Below are 18,482 nucleotides of genomic sequence, written 5' to 3' on the forward strand. Positions count from 1 at the left end.
CGGGGCCCTCAAAAACCTGGAGCCGGCCCTGGCTGCAGGATTGGGCTGTTGACAGAGGCTGAGAGGAGAGATATACTACAGGATAAGGCTGTATATAAAGGGGACAGAAAAGAGATATATTGCAGAATGGGCTGTAAATAGAGGGGGCTTAGATGAGTGATACATTGCAGGATGGGCTGTGTACAGGGGGCTGAGAGGAGTGATATACTACAGGTAGAGTTAAATACAGGGGGGCTAAAAAAAAGTGATGTACTGACTGCAGGATGAGACACTGTATAGAGGTGTGAAAAAATCATGGCATTCTCGGGATAGCGTTTTAATATTAATTAATAATTTCTTACCTTCCCCAATTGTGCTCACTGTCCATGTGAAAGTATGATTAAAAAAGGAACAAAGTAAAACTTCATGTAAAACATGAATTACTTTATGTTACAGAGGAATTTACACAGAAATCATTGGGCTTAACAGCAGAGCTCAAATTAGCCCCAGCCCTCAGTGAGGGTTAATGTCTACCATCATTTCATACAGCTGTATAAGAGGCCAGTGCACCGTTTATCATAGATGCTTTTTCTTCACAAATGGAAATTGGCTGCAGAGCTGACACCACATGGACAGCGCAGTAGCCAATCGGTGAGCTTAGTTGCCCCGCTAATGCGGATGGAACGCACTGTTCACAGAACCTGAGCTCACTGATTGGCCGCCGTGCTGTCAACATAAAGGCAGCATCGCAGTTAATGCCAGACCCTGGGGGCAGAGGCAGAGACTCACAGTTGGACCTGGGGAAGATGAGTAGAGCTTTTTATTATTATTATTATTATTATTATTATTATTATAATACACTGCAGTCAAGGTAGAAAGTTATTTTAAAGGGGAAAATACCTTTAAGTCTAGGCTAAAAATATTGCAATAATTTAGTTAAATAACATATATTAAAAAATGAATGTAAAATGTAAAATATAAATTAAAAAGAGACAGAAAATTCAGATGTTGGATGTTGTCAGTATAGTGCATTAGTAGATACTCACACTGGGATGCTTTAAGGCAAGTATGAGACAAGAATGGCTGAGACCACCAAAATTCCCGTTGTTTTCTGAATACATAAAACGATAAGAAAAGTAATAATGTTTGCTTTGTAGAAAGCAACAGCCGGAAGGAGCTGCAGACAGGATTACTAGGACTGTACCTCTTCAGTAAGTGGTTGGATGGGATGAGGCCAGCACATCTGCTGAGGTCTGATGCTTTTCGTGCTTGCCACCACATACAGTCGCTCTGATCAACTATTTGCAAGATTTCTCCTCTTTTAAAAGGCAGGCCAGCATCTGCGCAGGGGATGGCCGGATCCTGCTGAGGCCAGTAATCTGCCATCGCTCTGACAAACAGCTTATTCAGATAGAAGAAAAGAAATGGGAAAATAACTACCGTAAATAAGCACAAGTATACCGTTTCAAGAGGATATAATACACAACACCATCACATTTATTACCAGCCAAGGCATTTAATAACTTAGAGTCCTATAATTGTCCCTGGAGGAGGAGCTGTTTTCTTAAAGGGAACCTGTCACTTTACTGAAAATGTGGTTACCGGGAGAAAATGAACATCTTTCCTCCGGGGATCCGCCACTTTTCAGTTATACAGGTGTGCCCACAGAGGCAATTGTGAACACCCAACATCGCTCATTTTACTGTGAGCGCTGACTGTAAGCTTGCCCCGGCTCTTTAATTGCCTTTCGGCTCTGCAGAGCATCTGTGCAGAGCAGCTGAAAGATGGTGGCTTCAGGAAGGAAAGAAGTTCATTTTCTCCCTGCAGCTGCACTTTTAGTAACACTATTAACCTGCAGATGATTCCTTTATCTGAAGGTAAATAGCATTTGCCAAGGAGAGAGATTCCCTTTAAATGAACATTTACAGTTTAATTTCACCAAAATATTTGACCAGGTAATTTTTCATTTTTGCTCTTTTGTTTTTACCTCCCCAACATAGCTATTACAAAGGCTCTTTTTTGTGTGGAATGAGTGTTCGTTTTCAATGACACCATTTATTTTACCATACAATGTAGTGAAAACATGGAACAAAAATTCCAAATGGGTAAAAAGGTGAATAAAAACACAATTTCTCCGTTGTTTTGAAGGGTTTCAGTTTTAAGGTTCTCATTGTATGGAAAAAACTATGACAACATTCTTCTGGTGAGTACGATTGAACCTGCAATCAGTTGACTGCTTGCTCTATGTACTGCAATACTGCAGTGCAAGAAGCCCAACCTCAAAGATGGAGGCCCCAAGCTGCCATTGTAACTCATTGGAACCTTGCAATCTTTTAAGAGATTGACAGCAGCACTTGAGGTCAAATAATGTAGAGGCAGGTGCCGGCTGTATTATACAGCTGAGACTTGCTGTGTATAGAGCGGGCTCAACTCCTGAGCTTGCTCCTTACACCCACACCAAACATAAGATGTACTAGTACATGCATACCTCCCAACTTTTGAAGATGGGAAAGATGGACAAAGTTTGCGGTGCGGCAAATTTTAGGTCACACCTCTGACCACACCCATTCATAACTAGTCACACCCATATCCACGTCCAAACCACAACCCATTTAGCACTGGTGATCACACAGTTTCATAAAGAATAATTATAAACAAAAAAAAATATGGCCACACAGTGCTCCATACTGTATAATGGCCCCACATGATGCTCCATACTGTATAATGGCCCCACATGATGCTCCATACTGTATAATGACTGCACATGATGCTCCATACTGTATAATGGCCACACATAGCTGCGCTCCGTACACTTTGCAAACACGGCTCCGCTCCATACACACGGCTCCACTCCATACATCTCATACACACACGGCTCCGCTCCATACACCTTGTACACATACAGCTCCGCTCCATACACCTCATACACACACGGCTCCGCTCCGTACACCTCGCACACATTCAACTCCGCTCCATACACCTCGTACACATTTAGCTCTGCTCCATACACCTCATACACACGCGGCTCCACTCCGTACACCTCGTACACATTCAGCTCCACTCCATACACCTCATACACACATGGCTCTGCTCCATACACCTCGTACACATTCAGCTTCACTACGTACACCTCATACACACACGGCTCTGCTCCGTACACCTCATACACACACAGGACCGCTTCAAACACCTCGTACACATTCAGCTCCGCTCCATACACCTCATACACAAACGGCTCCGCTCCGTACACCTCGTACACATTCAGCTCCGCTCCATACACCTCGTCCACATTTAGCTCCGCTCCATACACCTCGTACACATTCAGCTCCACTCCATACACCTCGTACGCATTCAGCTCCACTCCATACACGTCGTACACACACGGCTCCACTCCGTACACCTCGTACACATTCAGCTCCGCTCCATACACCTCATACACAAACGGCTCCGCTCCGTACACCTCGTACACATTCAGCTCCGCTCCATACACCTCGTCCACATTTAGCTCCGCTCCATACACCTCGTACACATTCAGCTCCACTCCATACACCTCGTACACATTCAGCTCCGCTCCATACACCTCGTACGCATTCAGCTCCGCTCCATACACGTTGTACACACACGGCTCCACTCCGTACACCTTGTACACATTCAGCTCCGCTCCATACACCTTGTATACATTCAGCTCCACTCCATACACCTCGTACACATTCAGCTCCACTCCATACACCTCGTACACACACGGCTCCGCTCCGTACACCTCGTACACACACGGTTCCGCTCCTTACATCTCGTACACATTCCGCTCCGCTCCATACACCTCGTACACATCCAGCTCCGCTCCATACACCTCATACACATTCAGCTCCACTCCGTACACCTCGTACACACACGGCTCCGCTCACCTCGTACACACACGGCTCCGCTCACCTCGTACACATTCAGCTCCGCTCCATATACCTCGTACATATTCAGCTCCGCTCCATACACCTCGTTCACATTTAGCTCCGCTCCATACACCTCGTACACATTCAGCTCCGCTCCACACACCTCATAAACACACAGCTCCACTCCATACACCTCGTACACATTCAGCTCCGCTCCGTACACCTCATACACACACGGCTCCGCTCACCTCGTACACACACGGCTCCGCTCACCTCGTACACATTCAGCTCCGCTCCATATACCTCGTACACATTCAGCTCCGCTCCATACACCTCGTTCACATTTAGCTCTGCTCCATACACCTCGTTCACATTCTGCTCCGCTCCATACACCTCATAAACACACAGCTCCACTCCATACACCTCATACACACACAGCTAACTTCACAGACTTCTCCATACCTAATACGTCAATCTGCAATCACAGCAGCAGAGGCCAGTAACAGAGGAGGCTGTCAGTGTCCATCCCACCATGCTCTGCCCCACTCATTCCACGCAGGATAAGCCAGGCATTAGCGCCACTGCTGCTTACATTGATGCCCAGGCTGTGTCCGGCAGGTAAGAGCCCTGGTGTTAGATGCCAGTGTACAGGCAGGGCTCCCGGCTGTAGATGTGTCCCACTCCCAGCAGCTCTGCCTACAATGCAGGCAAAGATTTCAGCACCTACACACACACACACCCTCCATGACACGTACCTCAAAAATGTCCCCTCTCTCCCTCTGAGCGGTACTGCGCACACTGGAAGATAAACAGACTGCAGGAGAAGGGGCATGGCCTCATGCAAGGGGGCGTGTCGGCTGCTTCTCCTGCTGTCTACGGGAGAAGCAGAGTCCCGTGCTGGACTGCGGGGCAAAGCCTGAAAATCGGGACAGTCCCGCAGAATGAGGGACGGTTGGGAGCTATGGTACATGCTATATGGGGAAGGGGTTAAAGGTGAATTATTAGAATGTCTTCAATCATTTATGTAGTCAGTTTGTTGTGCCAGTGAGAACAGGACACCAAGGGAACAATAATGAAAGGTTAGAGAGGGCTGCAACCTTCTGTTTCATTTGATATAAAAAACAACCATTATGAGTACATCTGTAACTTAAAAGGGAACCTGTCCTGAGAATTTTATACATTGTAGTCCTTCCTTCCTATTATCTTCCTGCCTCCTGCATCTGACTGACAGGTCAGTGGAGTCAGGGGGCTCTATAAAAAGAGCGAATTGTCAGTCAAAAAACAGAAGGCAGGCCGGAACTAGGGAATGAAGGCAGGAGAGCTGCAAGTGCATCTTCCTACCACTAAGCACTTGCAGCTCATTTGCATATAATTTCAACACTGGATTTCTCAGAAACTGCCAAAGGGATTTCTACAATTAAGGTATGGATTTGATGACTTTGAAAGTGCCTGGACACACATTGCATTAGTATGAGGTATCAAATCCTCATGACAAGTTACCTTTCTGGTCCTATGTCTACAACCTGCATTTTCATTTCAGTAGGGCCACATGCACACGGTGAGTATTTGGTGAGTTTAGCCAAAACCAGGAGTGGGTGATAAAGACAGAAGTGGTGACGTGTTTATATTATACTTTTCATCTGATGGTTCCTCTCCTGGTTTTGGCTTACAAATACTGATGTAAAATACTGACCAAATACTGCTAGTGTGACATTGGCCTAAAAAATATTCCACAAGGGACTAAGATTGAGATTTAGAGAATATATTTGTTTAGGTGCTTTATATTTTTCCTTCTTATATTTCAATGGACACTTATGAAACAACTGAATCCTTTGGGTCAAGTGAACACACTCTCTGCAATACAGAAGAAATCATCCAGAAATCACTGCACACTTGGAAAACTCATTAATAAATGGACAGAGAATCTTATTATGTCTGAGAAGGTCCAACACCTATACACATACTAACACTAGGAAAACGATAATAAGACAAAGATTAGATGATTTTCAATTTATCATGACTGTGAGGCTAACAAGGCCTTATTGACCAGGAACAGATTATTACATCATTGTGACTGTGCGTGCACACATGCTGCCGGGTGTCAGCTGACAACCAGCACTAAGTGCAAGGAGTGGTCATGCACCGCTCCCAGCACTTTAACCCCTTCATGACTCAGCCTATTTTGACCTTAAAGACCTTGCCGTTTTTTGAATTCTGACCAGTGTCCCTTTATGAGGTAATAACTCAGGAACGCTTCAACGGATCCTAGCGGTTCTGAGATTGTTTTTTCGTGACATATTGGGCTTCATGTTAGTGGTAAAGTTAGGTCAATAAATTCTGCGTTTATTTGTGATAAAAACGGAAATTTGGCAAAAATTTTGAACATTTCGCAATTTTCACATTTTGAATTTTTATTCTGTTAAACCAGAGAGTTATGTGACACAAAATAGTTAATAAATAACATTTCCCACACGTCTACTTTACATCAGCACAATTTTGGAAACACAATTTTTTTTTGCTAGGAAGTTATAAGGGTTAAAATTTGACCAGCGATTTCTCATTTTTACAACGAAATTTACAAAACCATTTTTTTTAGGGACCACCTCACATTTGAAGTCAGTTTGAGGGGTCTATATGGCTGAAAATACCCAAAAGTGACACCATTCTAAAAACTGCACCCCTCAAGCTACTCAAAACCACATTCAAGAAGTTTATTAACCCTTCAGGTGCTGCACAGAAGCAGAAGCAACATGGAAGGAAAAAATGAACATTTAACTTTTTAGTCACAAAAATTATCTTTTAGCAACAATTTTTTTATTTTCCCAATAGTAAAAGGAGAAACTGAACCACGAAAGTTGTTGTCCAATTTGTCCTGAGTACGCTGATACCTCACATGTGGGGGTAAACCACTGTTTGGGCACATGGTAAGGCTCGGAAGGGAAGGAGCGCCATTTGACTTTTTGAATGAAAAATTATCTCCATCGTTAATGGACACCATGTCGCGTTTGGAGAGCCCCTGTGTGCCTAAACATTGGTGCTCCCCCACAAGTGACCCCATTTTGGAAACTAGACCCCCCAAGGAACTTATCTAGATGCCTAGTGAGCACTTTAAACCCTCAGGTTCTTCACAAATTGATCTGTAAAAATGAAAAAGTACTTTTTTTTTCACAAAAAAATTCTTTTCGCCTCAATTTTTTCCTTTTCACATGGGCAATAGGATAAAATGGATCATAAAATTTGTTGGGCAATTTCTCCCGAGTACGCCGATACCTCATATGTGGGGGTAAACCACTGTTTGGGCACTCGGCAGGGCTCGGAAGGGAAGGCGCGCCATTTGACTTTTTTAATGGAAAATTAGCTCCAATTGTTAGCGGACACCATGTCGCGATTGGAGAGCCCCTGTGTGCCTAAATATTGGAGCTCCCCCACAACTGGCCCCATTTTGGAAACTAGACCCCCCAAGGAACTTATCTAGATGCATATTGAGCACTTTAAACCCCCAGGTGCTTCACAGAAGTTTATAACGCAGAGCCATGAAAATAAAAAATAATTTTTCTTTCCTCAAAAATGATTTTTTAGCCTGGAATTTCCTATTTTGCCAAGGGTAATAGGAGAAATTGGACCCCAAATGTTGTTGTCCAGTTTGTCCTGAGTACGCTGATACCCCATATGTGGGGGTAAACCACTGTTTGGGCGCACGGCAGGGCTCGGAAGAAAAGGCATGCCATTTGGCTTTTTAAATGGAAAATTAGCTCCAATCATTAGCGGACACCATGTCACGTTTGGAGAGCCCCTGTGTGCCTAAACATTGGAGATCCCCCAGAAATGACCCCATTTTGGAAACTAGACCCCCAAAGGAACTAATCTAGATGTGTGGTGAGGACTTTGAACCCCCAAGTGCTTCACAGAAGTTTATAACGCAGAGCCATGAAAAAAAAAAAAAAAATTATTTTCTCAAAAATGATCTTTTAGCCTGCAATTTTTTATTTTCCCAAGGGTAACAGGAGAAATTTGACCCCAAAAGTTGTTGTCCAGTTTCTCCTGAGTACGCTGATACCCCATATGTGGGGGTAAACCACTGTTTGGGCACATGCCGGGGCTCGGAAGTGAAGTAGTGACGTTTTGAAATGCAGACTTTGATGGAATGCTCTGTGGGCGTCACGTTGCGTTTGCAGAGCCCCTGATGTGGCTTAACAGTAGAAAACCCCCACAAGTGACCCCATTTTGGAAACTAGACCCCGAAAGGAACTTATCTAGATGTGTGGTGAGCACTTTGAACCCCCAAGTGCTTCATAGAAGTTTATAATGCAGAGCCGTGAAAATAATAAATACGTTTTCTTTCCTCAAAAATAATTATTTAGCCCAGAATTTTTTATTTTCCCAAGGGTTACAGGAGAAATTGGACCCCAAAAGTTGTTGTCCAGTTTCTCCTGAGTACACTGATACCCCATGTGTGGAGGTAAACCACTGTTTGGGCACACGTCGGGGCTCAGATGGGAAGTAGTGACTTTTGAAATGCAGACTTTGATGGAATGGTCTGCGGGCGTCACGTTGCGTTTGCAGAGCCCCTGATGTGCCTAAACAGTAGAAACCCCCCACAAGTGACCCCATTTTGGAAATTAGACCCCCAAGGAACTTATCTAGATATGTGGTGAGCACTTTGAACCCCCAAGTGCTTCACAGACGTTTACAACGCAGAGCCGTGAAAATAAAAAATCATTTTTCTTTCCTCAAAAAATGATGTTTTAGCAAGCATTTTTTTATTTTCACAAGGCTAACAGGAGAAATTGGACCCCAGTAATTGTTGCGCAGTTTATCCTGAGTATGCTGGTACCCCATATGTGGGGGTAAACCACTGTTTGGGCACACGTCGGGGCTCGGAATTGAGGGAGCACCATTTGACTTTTTGAATACGAGATTGGCTGGAATCAATGGTGGCGCCATGTTGCGTTTGGAGACCCCCTGATGTGCCTAAACAGTGGAAACCCCTCAATTCTACCTCCAATACTAACCCCCCACACCCCTAACCCTAATCCCAACTGTAGCTATAACCCTAATCACACCCCTAACCACAACCCTAATTCCAACCCTAACCCTAAGGCTATGTGCCCACGTTGCGGATTCGTGTGAGATTTTTCAGCATCATTTTTGAAAAATCCGCGGGTAAAAGGCACTGCGTTTTACCTGCGGATTTTCCGCGGATTTCCAGTGTTTTTTGTGCGGATTTCACCTGCAGATTCCTATTGAGGAACAGGTGTAAAACGCTGCGGAATCCGCACAAAGAATTGACATGCTGCGGAAAATACAACGCAGAGTTTCCGCGCGGTATTTTCCGCACCATGGGCACAGCGGATTTGGTTTTCCATAGGTTTACATGGTACTGTAAACCTGATGGAACACTGCTGCAAATCCGCAGCGGCCAATCCGCTGCAGATCCGCAGCCAAATCCGCACCGTGTGCACATAGCCTAATTCTAAAGGTATGTGCACACGCTGCGGAAAACGCTGCGGATCCGCAGCAGTTTCCCATGAGTTTACAGTTCAATGTAAACCTATGGGAAACAAAAATCGCTGTACACATGCTGCGGAAAAACTGCACGGAAACGCAGCGGTTTACATTCCGCAGCATGTAACTTCTTTCTGCGGATTCCGCAGCTGTTTTACAACTGCTCCAATAGAAAATCGCAGTTGTAAAACCGCAGTGAAATGCGCAGAAAAAACGCAGTAAATCCGCCATAAATCCGCAGCGGTTTAGCACTGCGGATTTATCAAATCCGCAGCGGAAAAATCTGCAGAGGACCAGAATACGTGTGCACATACTGAAACCCTAACCCATGCTCCAATAGAAACCCTAAACCCTGCTCCAATAGAAAATCGCAGTTGTAAAACCGCAGTGAAATGCGCAGAAAAAACGCAGTAAATCCGCCATAAATCCGCAGCGGTTTAGCACTGCGGATTTATCAAATCCGCAGCGGAAAAATCTGCAGAGGACCAGAATACGTGTGCACATACCGAAACCCTAACCCTAGCCCTAACCCTAACCGTAGCCCTAACCCTAACCCTAGCCCTAACCGTAGCCCTAACCCTAGCCCTAACCCTAACCCTAGCCCTAACCCTAACCCTAGCCCTAGCCCTAACCCTACCCCTAACCCTACCCCTACCCCTACCCCTATTCTAACATTAGTGAAAAAAAAAATTCTTTATTTTTTTATTGTCCCTACCTATGGGGGTGACAAAGGGGGGGGGTCATTTATTATTTTTTTTATTTTGATCACTGAGATATAATCTATCTCAGTGATCAAAATGCACTTTGGAACGAATCTGCCGGCCGGCAGATTCGGCGGGCGCACTGCGCATGCGCCCGCCATTTTGGAAGATGGCGGTGCCCAGGGAGAAGACGGACGGACCCCGGCAGGATCGGTAAGTATGATAAGGTGGGAGGGAGCACGGGGGGGGGGATCGGAGCATGTGGGGGTGGATCGGAGCGCGGGAGGGGTGGAACGGAGCACGGGGGGTGGAACGGAGCACGGGGTGGGTGGAACGGAGCACGGGGGGTGGAACGGAGCACGGGGGGGTGGATCGGAGTGCAGGGGGGTGATTGGAGCACGGGGAGGGTGATTGGAGCACGGGGGGAGCGGACAAGAGCACGGGGGGAACGGAGCACAGGATGGAGGGGAGCCGGAGCAGTGTACCGGACAGATCAGAGGGCTGGGGGGGGCTATCGGTGGGGTGGAGTGGGGGCACATTAGTGTTTCCAGCCATGGCCGATGATATTGCAGCATCGGCCATGGCCGGATTGTAATATTTCACCAGTTATAATAGGTGAAATATTACAAATCGCTCTGATTGGCAGTTTCACTTTCAACAGCCAATCAGAGCGATCGTAGCCACGGGGGGGTGAAGCCACCCCCCCTGGGCTAAACTACCACTCCCCCTGTCCCTGCAGATCGGGTGAAATTGGAGTTAACCCTTTCACCCGATCTGCAGGGACACGATCTTTCCATGACGCCACATAGGCGTCAAGGGTCGGATTGGCACCGACTTTCATGACGCCTACGTGGCGTCATGGGTCGGGAAGGGGTTAAGCCCCTAAATGCTGCAATCGAACGTGATCGCAGCATTCTGGGAGCTGACATAGGGATGACAGCCCTCTGCCCTTGAATTGGAGACCCTGTGGCGTCCCTATCGTTGCCATGGTGACCCAAAAAAATCCCGGTCACCAGAGCTAGGAAAGTTGCTCGATCATGCGCAGTGCGTGATCAGCAACTTTCTCTGTCAGTGCAGAGCTGACAGTTTGCATAGCATAGGGATTCTGTTGCATCAAAACGGGATCAAAACACAAAAAGATAATACAGACAGGACAGCATGGGATGGCAAATGATTCATTCAGGTAAATGGAGCGCCCCCGTAGGGCAATGGGGTACTCGGTACCGGGTCCTTCGGTTCTCAAGGGGGATGTCACGGTGGCTGACTCGGTCCGTGGCCCTCGGGAGGTCCGTTGAAAATGGGGGAAAGGTCTTTAAAGGGGAAATGTTCGCGACGCCACCTGTGGTATTCGTTCAGGGTGACCGACGCTGCTTAGGGGTCCGCTGGGGCGATGTTATGGCAGCTAGATGGTATACCTTCCCACAGGTGAAGTGTATCCCCAGGGCTTCCCAGTGTGTAGATGGTGGATGGTGTGAGGTGCAGTGAAGGATGAGGACACAAGGGTGCGTTTTTTGACCTTTTTACTGAAGGCTTCAGAGTCCACAGTCCAGAGCACCAGATCACAGGGTAGGCAGAGTCCGGCCGGTTTGGAGGCAAATCCAGAGTCCCCTTTATCCAGGTGGAAATCAGTAGCCTTCCTCTAGCGCCTGGGTGTTGTAGTACCTTACTGCTGAGCCTCTCATAAGGTCCTCGCAACTGTTGCAGATGTTCTAGATGTTGTATCTCTTCCTCTCTGTCCCCCAGATGGATAGGAACAAACCCGTATGACAGATGGCCTGGGGCTTTTTACAGGGACTCTAGGATGCCCCGACCCCCACAAGTTGCCACCGTGCCTCCTGGGTATAGGGCGGATCAGTAACTTGCAATTAGCTGTCCTGCCGGTCTCTGGAGCAAGGCATAAAGGACTGTTGCTCCCTCGGGGTTCCGGCTACCGGATCCTGCGCCTCAGAAGGAGGCAGCCTGTACAGGGCAGAACTCCTTCTGGTTTCCTCTCCTTTTGCTATGACTTCGTTTCTCACCCTCTACAATACAGTTCTCTGTTCGTGTCTCTTTCTTAGGATACTACCGCACGTGGGGCAGGCGCAGCTCCGTGGCCTTCTGTCTAGGCCTCTGACAGGATCCCACCCCTGTCAGGGACCAACTACCTGAGCGGAGCTCAGATAGCAGCTGCCTAACTTCCTATCCAGATCACCAGTTTTACCTAATTGTGAAGAGTGCCCTAATAGATAGGAGCATAGCTCCCCCTGGTGGACTGGAGTATGAAGCGTGTTGCATGGTTTGTGATACCTGGTAAAGAGATCTCCTTTATTACCTTCAAACGTAACATCACTCCCCCCTAGAGGAGAATGATATTACTGCAATGACCAGGACCCTGGGGCGCTGCATAAAACATTGCTTAAAACAGGGAAATGTTTTCTCATAAAAAGAATCAGCTGTGATCCCCTGCTGTCCTGTCTGTATTCTCTTTTGCTTCCTCCCCGCACAGGAGCTGTAGTATGATCAGACCATGTTCCTGCACGGTCAGACACAGCCATTACACAGTACACAGCAGGGGCACATTTGTAAGATTATCTCAGCACAGGAACATTTTACTTGAACACATCCAATTGTGGAACTTCGTTTTATTCCAAGATTTATTGATTAAAATGTACTTTGTGGGAAAAATCCTTTCAAATGTAGATTTTTTTAAAGATCAGGTTAGGTAGGGGAGCCATGTGTAAAGCACGAGGAGCATCTTTGGTGTGTTAAGGCAAAAATATAGGATCTAAAAGAAATGGATTCTTCTTACCATGGTGTGACTGCTTACAGTGCGATCACCTATGGGTATGAGTTTAAAGATGATTGTTCCCTCAGAATGAACCTGCAGATTTAATAACGAATATTTATTGGGATGAGAAAAGACAAAGTAGGAAAAAAAGAATAGATAAAGAAAAGGAATTACAGGACAGAAATCGAGAGAAATGAATAGGCGTACAGAGAGTTTTCAAATGGAAAGAAAAAAATAAGTGAAAAGGAGATTAAAACAGATCCTGTCACATCATTTTGCCTACTAGACTGCACCCAATGCCATACTGGTCATATAATGTGCAGCCCTAACATGTGTCTATAAGGCTAAACACCCCAGCATGTAAGTAAAAAAAACGCTTTTAATCTTCTCTCACCTTATATGTAAATTCCTAGCTTCCAGTAATGTGGTTGGACCTGGATATTGTTTCATTCACACTCTTCAGGCCAGTAGTCATAATAACCACCACAGATCAAATAATGGGCTGAACTGATCCAATGTCACAGCCCTGTGAGAGGAAATCCCACGGCTTAGTGCAGACATCCAGCTCCCCGGACATGCACATTGAAGCTGGGTATATGTCCCCATCTTCAATTTCAATCTGTGCATGCTCCGGAAAGTGCAGGTACTTAGGGGCTTGGGGCATGCTGTGAGTGCACACCGCTCACATTGCTCCATGAGCTCAAGGCATGCTCCAAGCCCCTAAGTGCAAGCACCTTTTTGAGCATGCGCAAATCAGAAGTGAAGCTGGGTATGAACTCCCAACTTCAATGCGCATGCCGAGGGAGTGGGCTGTCAGCACAAACCTATGGGATTTCCTCAGAGAGGGCCGTGATGTCGGATCAGTTCAGCTCATCATTCAAACTACAGTGAGCACGACTATTGATCGGAGGGGTATGACCGACGTAATATCCAGTGCCACCCACATACTGGAAGCTAGGGATTTACAAGGGGAGCAAGGATTAAAAGTATTTTTACTTATATACTGACATGTTTAGCTTTATAGATACATTAGGGATGCACATTACATGACCTCTATGGCATTGGTGGCAGTTTATAGGACAAACTCACATGACAGGTTCCCTTTAAAGAGAGGGACAGAATTCAGAGCAAGAAAAAAAATGGAGGGACAGACAGAAAAGAATGAGGAATAGAGAAAGGGTAAGAGAGCGGGAAGAGAAAAGACAATGAGGAAGATGAAGATGAGAGGAAAAGAGAGAGAAGATAAAGAGATAACATCAAACGAATGTAAGGGAATGGACAGAGGAAGGAAGGAAGGAAGGAAGGGAGGGAGGGAAGGACAGAAGGGAAGGAAAGTAAGGAGGGAAGGAAAGTAAGGAGGGAGGGAAGGAAGTGAAGGAAGGGAAGGAGGGAAGGAAAGAGGAAAGGTAGGAAGGAAGGAAAGAAGGAAGGAAGGGAGGAAAGGAAGAAAGAAAATGAAGGGAAGGAGATAGATGGGGAGAAAGAGCAGAGAGAAGAAAGGGAGAGAGATTAAGACAGCAAAGCAAGAGAGAGCGGTAAAGGGAGAATAAAGAGAATCAATATAAAAAAAGAGGTAATAAGGAAGAGTGAAGACTGATAAGATAAAAAAGACATAGAAAAGAAAGAGCCAAAGGAAGAAACACAATATTCTCCTGTATTCTGTCCCCATCCATCTCTTCCTATCATACCTCTCATCTTGTGTATGTCACTCCCAAATTCACGCCCTTTTGTTCTCTGTGCCCACACACCACAGTGCACATATACTGTAAGTACAGTAGGATCTAGCAATGCCAACACCTACTAAAATTCAACCATTTTACATGCAGTATGCTACAAAAATAACATTTACATACAAATAACTGTGCAGTGTTTTCTTTACACGGCTGAGATAGATCACCATAGTAGATGTGAAATGTGAGTAATTTTCTAAGATATTATATATATACCAGAATCTGAATAACTTGTTCAGGTTCCAGTCCATCCACAGGAACCCCATTTACTTCTACCAGTTTATCGCCAGCATACAGGAGACCTATAATGAAAGGAAGGAATTAGTTCAATAACACAATGTACACTTCAAAATACTGACACACTTAAAGGGATTGTCCAGGTTTTTCCACAAAGGTCTGCAGTCCCTCTATAACTGCTCGGTCTCACCGCCGGCACCAGAGAATCCTCAGTCACAACACGCACTGCGTGCAATGCGAGGATTTACAGGTCTGCAGTCACATAGAGCAACTGCAGACTTCTGTGATAAACCTGAACACCTCCTAAAATCATCACACTTTTTATTCCAGTTATGTATACTTACCACTTCTATCTGCAAGACCACCATGGATGACTCTGGCAACTATGATGTCTCCGGTGATTTCATGACGTTTAATTGTAGCTCCCTTGGAAGAAATAATATAATATAAGGGTCACCGATGAGACGTTTAGGACATAACTATTCAGGCTAGTCTATGTATATGACTGCATATAAAGAAGAAGATGAACTAAAGGAGTTTACCACTACATATGACATGGGGCATTTTATGGGCACTAACCATAAGTACTAGGTGAATTGGCATTAGTACACCTGTAGATAAGGATCAATGGCAACTAGTGACTGTAGTGGAATCAAAACAAACAATAGATATGTAAGAGGGACGGCCAAAAATCATCGCCACAGTTTATTTGAATTGAGTTGATCCAGTGAAGTGACTGTCCACCTGAGTCACGTAATGTCACACTGTGGTTATACAGCTGCTATTATATTATTCCCATAGTCCTATACATAGCACGGGCTAGAGTCACTTCGACATAGGATATCAACACATTTCCAAATGGTAGGTACCATGGAAAAAATGAAGTGAGAAGGAAGTACCAGTAAAAACAATAATTTTATTCAGAACATGTTCTAAGAAATATATAGCAAATTTGCTATATATTTCTTAGAACATGTTCTGAATAAAATTATTGTTTTTACTGGTACTTCCTTCTAACTTCATTTTTTCCATGGTACCTACCATTTGGAAATGTGTTGATATGAGCTGCTATTACAGTGGGGCAAAAAAGTATTTAGTCAGTCACCAATAGTGCAAGTTCCACCACTTAAAAAGATGAGAGGCGTCTGTAATTTACATCATAGGTAGACCTCAACTATGGGAGACAAACTGAGAAAAAAAAATCCAGAAAATCACATTGTCTGTTTTTTTAACATTTTATTTGCATATTATGGTGGAAAATAAGTATTTGGTCAGAAACAAACAATCAAGATTTCTGGCTCTCACAGACCTGTAACTTCTTCTTTAAGAGTCTCCTCTTTCCTCCACTCATTACCTGTAGTAATGGCACCTGTTAAACTTGTTATCAGTATAAAAAGACACCTGTGCACACCCTCAAACAGTCTGACCCCAAACTCCACTATGGTGAAGACCAAAGAGCTGTCAAAGGACACCAGAAACAAAATTGTATCCCTGCACCAGGCTGGGAAGACTGAATCTGCAATAGCCAACCAGCTTGGAGTGAAGAAATCAACAGTGGGAGCAATAATTAGAAAATGGAAGACATACAAGACCACTGATAATCTCCCTCGATCTGGGGCTCCACGCAAAATCCAACCCCGTGGGGTCAGAATGATCACAAGAACGGTGAGCAAAAATCCCAGAACCACGTGGGGGGACCTAGAGAATGAACTGCAGAGAGCTGGGACCAATGTAACAAGGCCTACCATAAGTAACACACTACGCCACCATGGACTCAGATCCTGCAGTGCCAGACGTGTCCCACTGCTTAAGCCAGTACATGTCCGGGCCCATCTGAAGTTTGCTAGAGAGCATTTGGATGATCCAGAGGAGTTTTGGGAGAATGTCCTATGGTCTGATGAAACCAAACTGGAACTGTTTGGTAGAAACACAACTTGTCGTATTTGGAGGAAAAAGAATACTGAGTTGCATCCATCAAACACCGTACCTACTGTAAAGCATGGTGGTGGAAACATCATGCTTTGGGGCTGTTTCTCTGCAAAGGGGCCAGGACGACTGATCCGGGTACATGAAAGAATGAATGGGGCCATGTATCGTGAGATTTTGAGTGCAAACCTCCTTCCATCAGCAAGGGCATTGAAGATGAAACGTGGCTGGGTCTTTCAACATGACAATGATCCAAAGCACACCGCCAGGGCAACGAAGGAGTGGCTTCGTAAGAAGCATTTCAAGGTCCTGGAGTGGCCTAGCCAGTCTCCAGATCTCAACCCTATAGAAAACCTTTGGAGGGAGTTGAAAGTCCGTGTTGCCAAGCGAAAAGCCAAAAACATCACTTCTCTAGAGGAGATCTGCATGGAGGAATGGGCCAACATACCAACAACAGTGTGTGGCAACCTTGTGAAGACTTACAGAAAACGTTTGACCTCTGTCATTGCCAACAAAGGATATATTACAAAGTATTGAGATGAAATTTTGTTTCTGACCAAATACTTATTTTCCGCCATAATATGCAAATAAAATGTTAAAAAAACAGACAATGTGATTTTCTGGATTTTTTTTTCTCAGTTTGTCTCCCATAGTTGAGGTCTACCTATGATGTAAATTACAGACGCCTCTCATCTTTTTAAGTGGTGGAACTTGCACTATTGCTGACTGACTAAATACTTTTTTGCCCCACTGTATATGTATTATAGGTTTACACTGCATTTCACTCTTCCTTTTTCTGAACGCCATTATAGGAACAAAAAGTATGGAACTCCAGCAAGAAAAACATTTGTCCTATGATGGATACAAACAGCGCTAGGCTGACCCAATTGCCTTTAGTGGGGTCCATTTGGTTTCCGTTTTTCTGTCATTTTAACAGAACAAAAAGCACAGAATCCTGTCATTTTTTTACTTGAGAAAAATCAGGCCCCTTTCACACATCAGTTTTTTGCCGTCAGGCACAATCCGGCGAGTTTTTAAATAAACGATCGGCAAAAGTTGCCACCGAATCCGCTTTTTCTCATAGACTTGTATTAGCGATGGATTGCGACAGATGGCCTTACTTTTCATCCGTTTTTCGTCGGATCAATCAAAAATTCGTTTTCCGGTGGCCGGAGAAAATGGACATAGGAACCTTTTTTGTGTCCATCGAAAAAACGGATCCGTCGCCGTCAGTCATTTGCTATAATGGAACCCTATGGTGCTGGATCCGTCAAATGATGGAATCCGGCGACGGATTCAATTTTTTTTAAACTAAGCATGCATTTTCCATTCTGGGGTCTCTTTCTCTCTCTCTCTCTCTCTCTCTCTCTCTCGTTTTTCGTCCAGTTTTGAAAAAAACAGTCTGGCAAAAGTTTTTTATGTCCGTTGAAAAAACGAACAGCAATTGATCCGTCACGTCCATCGTTTGATATAATGGAACCCTATGGCGCCGGATCTCTCTCTCTCTCTTCCCCAGAATCCAATTAGCCAGATCAGGTAGTCGGATCCAGCTAAAAACCGGATCCATCGCATCAGTTTTCCACAATTTGCGAGGGATCCTGTTTTTTTTTTCAAAATTCGCCAGATTAAGCCTGACGGCAAAAACCTGATGTGTCAAAGTAGCCTTAAAGAACATATCTGTATGATGCTGGCCCTTTAAACAGTCATGTATGCATCTCATTAAGTCATGGGTCGCGTCACTTTGCTCAGA

General features: G+C 45.0%; 1 protein-coding gene across 1 annotated transcript in view; it reads right to left on the reverse strand.

Annotated features, from left to right (window-relative positions):
* Positions 1-18,482, reverse strand: part of MPP4 (MAGUK p55 scaffold protein 4) — a 149,578-nt gene that overhangs the window by 69,170 nt on the left and 61,926 nt on the right. The window contains exons 7-11 of the mRNA XM_069733562.1: positions 15,151-15,232; positions 14,786-14,871; positions 12,861-12,932; positions 1,184-1,380; positions 1,036-1,090 (exon numbers count right to left, since the gene is read on the reverse strand). Coding sequence (XP_069589663.1) covers positions 1,036-1,090; positions 1,184-1,380; positions 12,861-12,932; positions 14,786-14,871; positions 15,151-15,232 — 492 coding nt within the window. The remainder of the gene's footprint in view (positions 1-1,035; positions 1,091-1,183; positions 1,381-12,860; positions 12,933-14,785; positions 14,872-15,150; positions 15,233-18,482) is intronic.

This window comes from Ranitomeya imitator, chromosome 7 (genome assembly GCF_032444005.1).
Source record: "Ranitomeya imitator isolate aRanImi1 chromosome 7, aRanImi1.pri, whole genome shotgun sequence".
In the NCBI taxonomy this organism is placed as follows: Eukaryota; Metazoa; Chordata; class Amphibia; order Anura; family Dendrobatidae; genus Ranitomeya; species Ranitomeya imitator.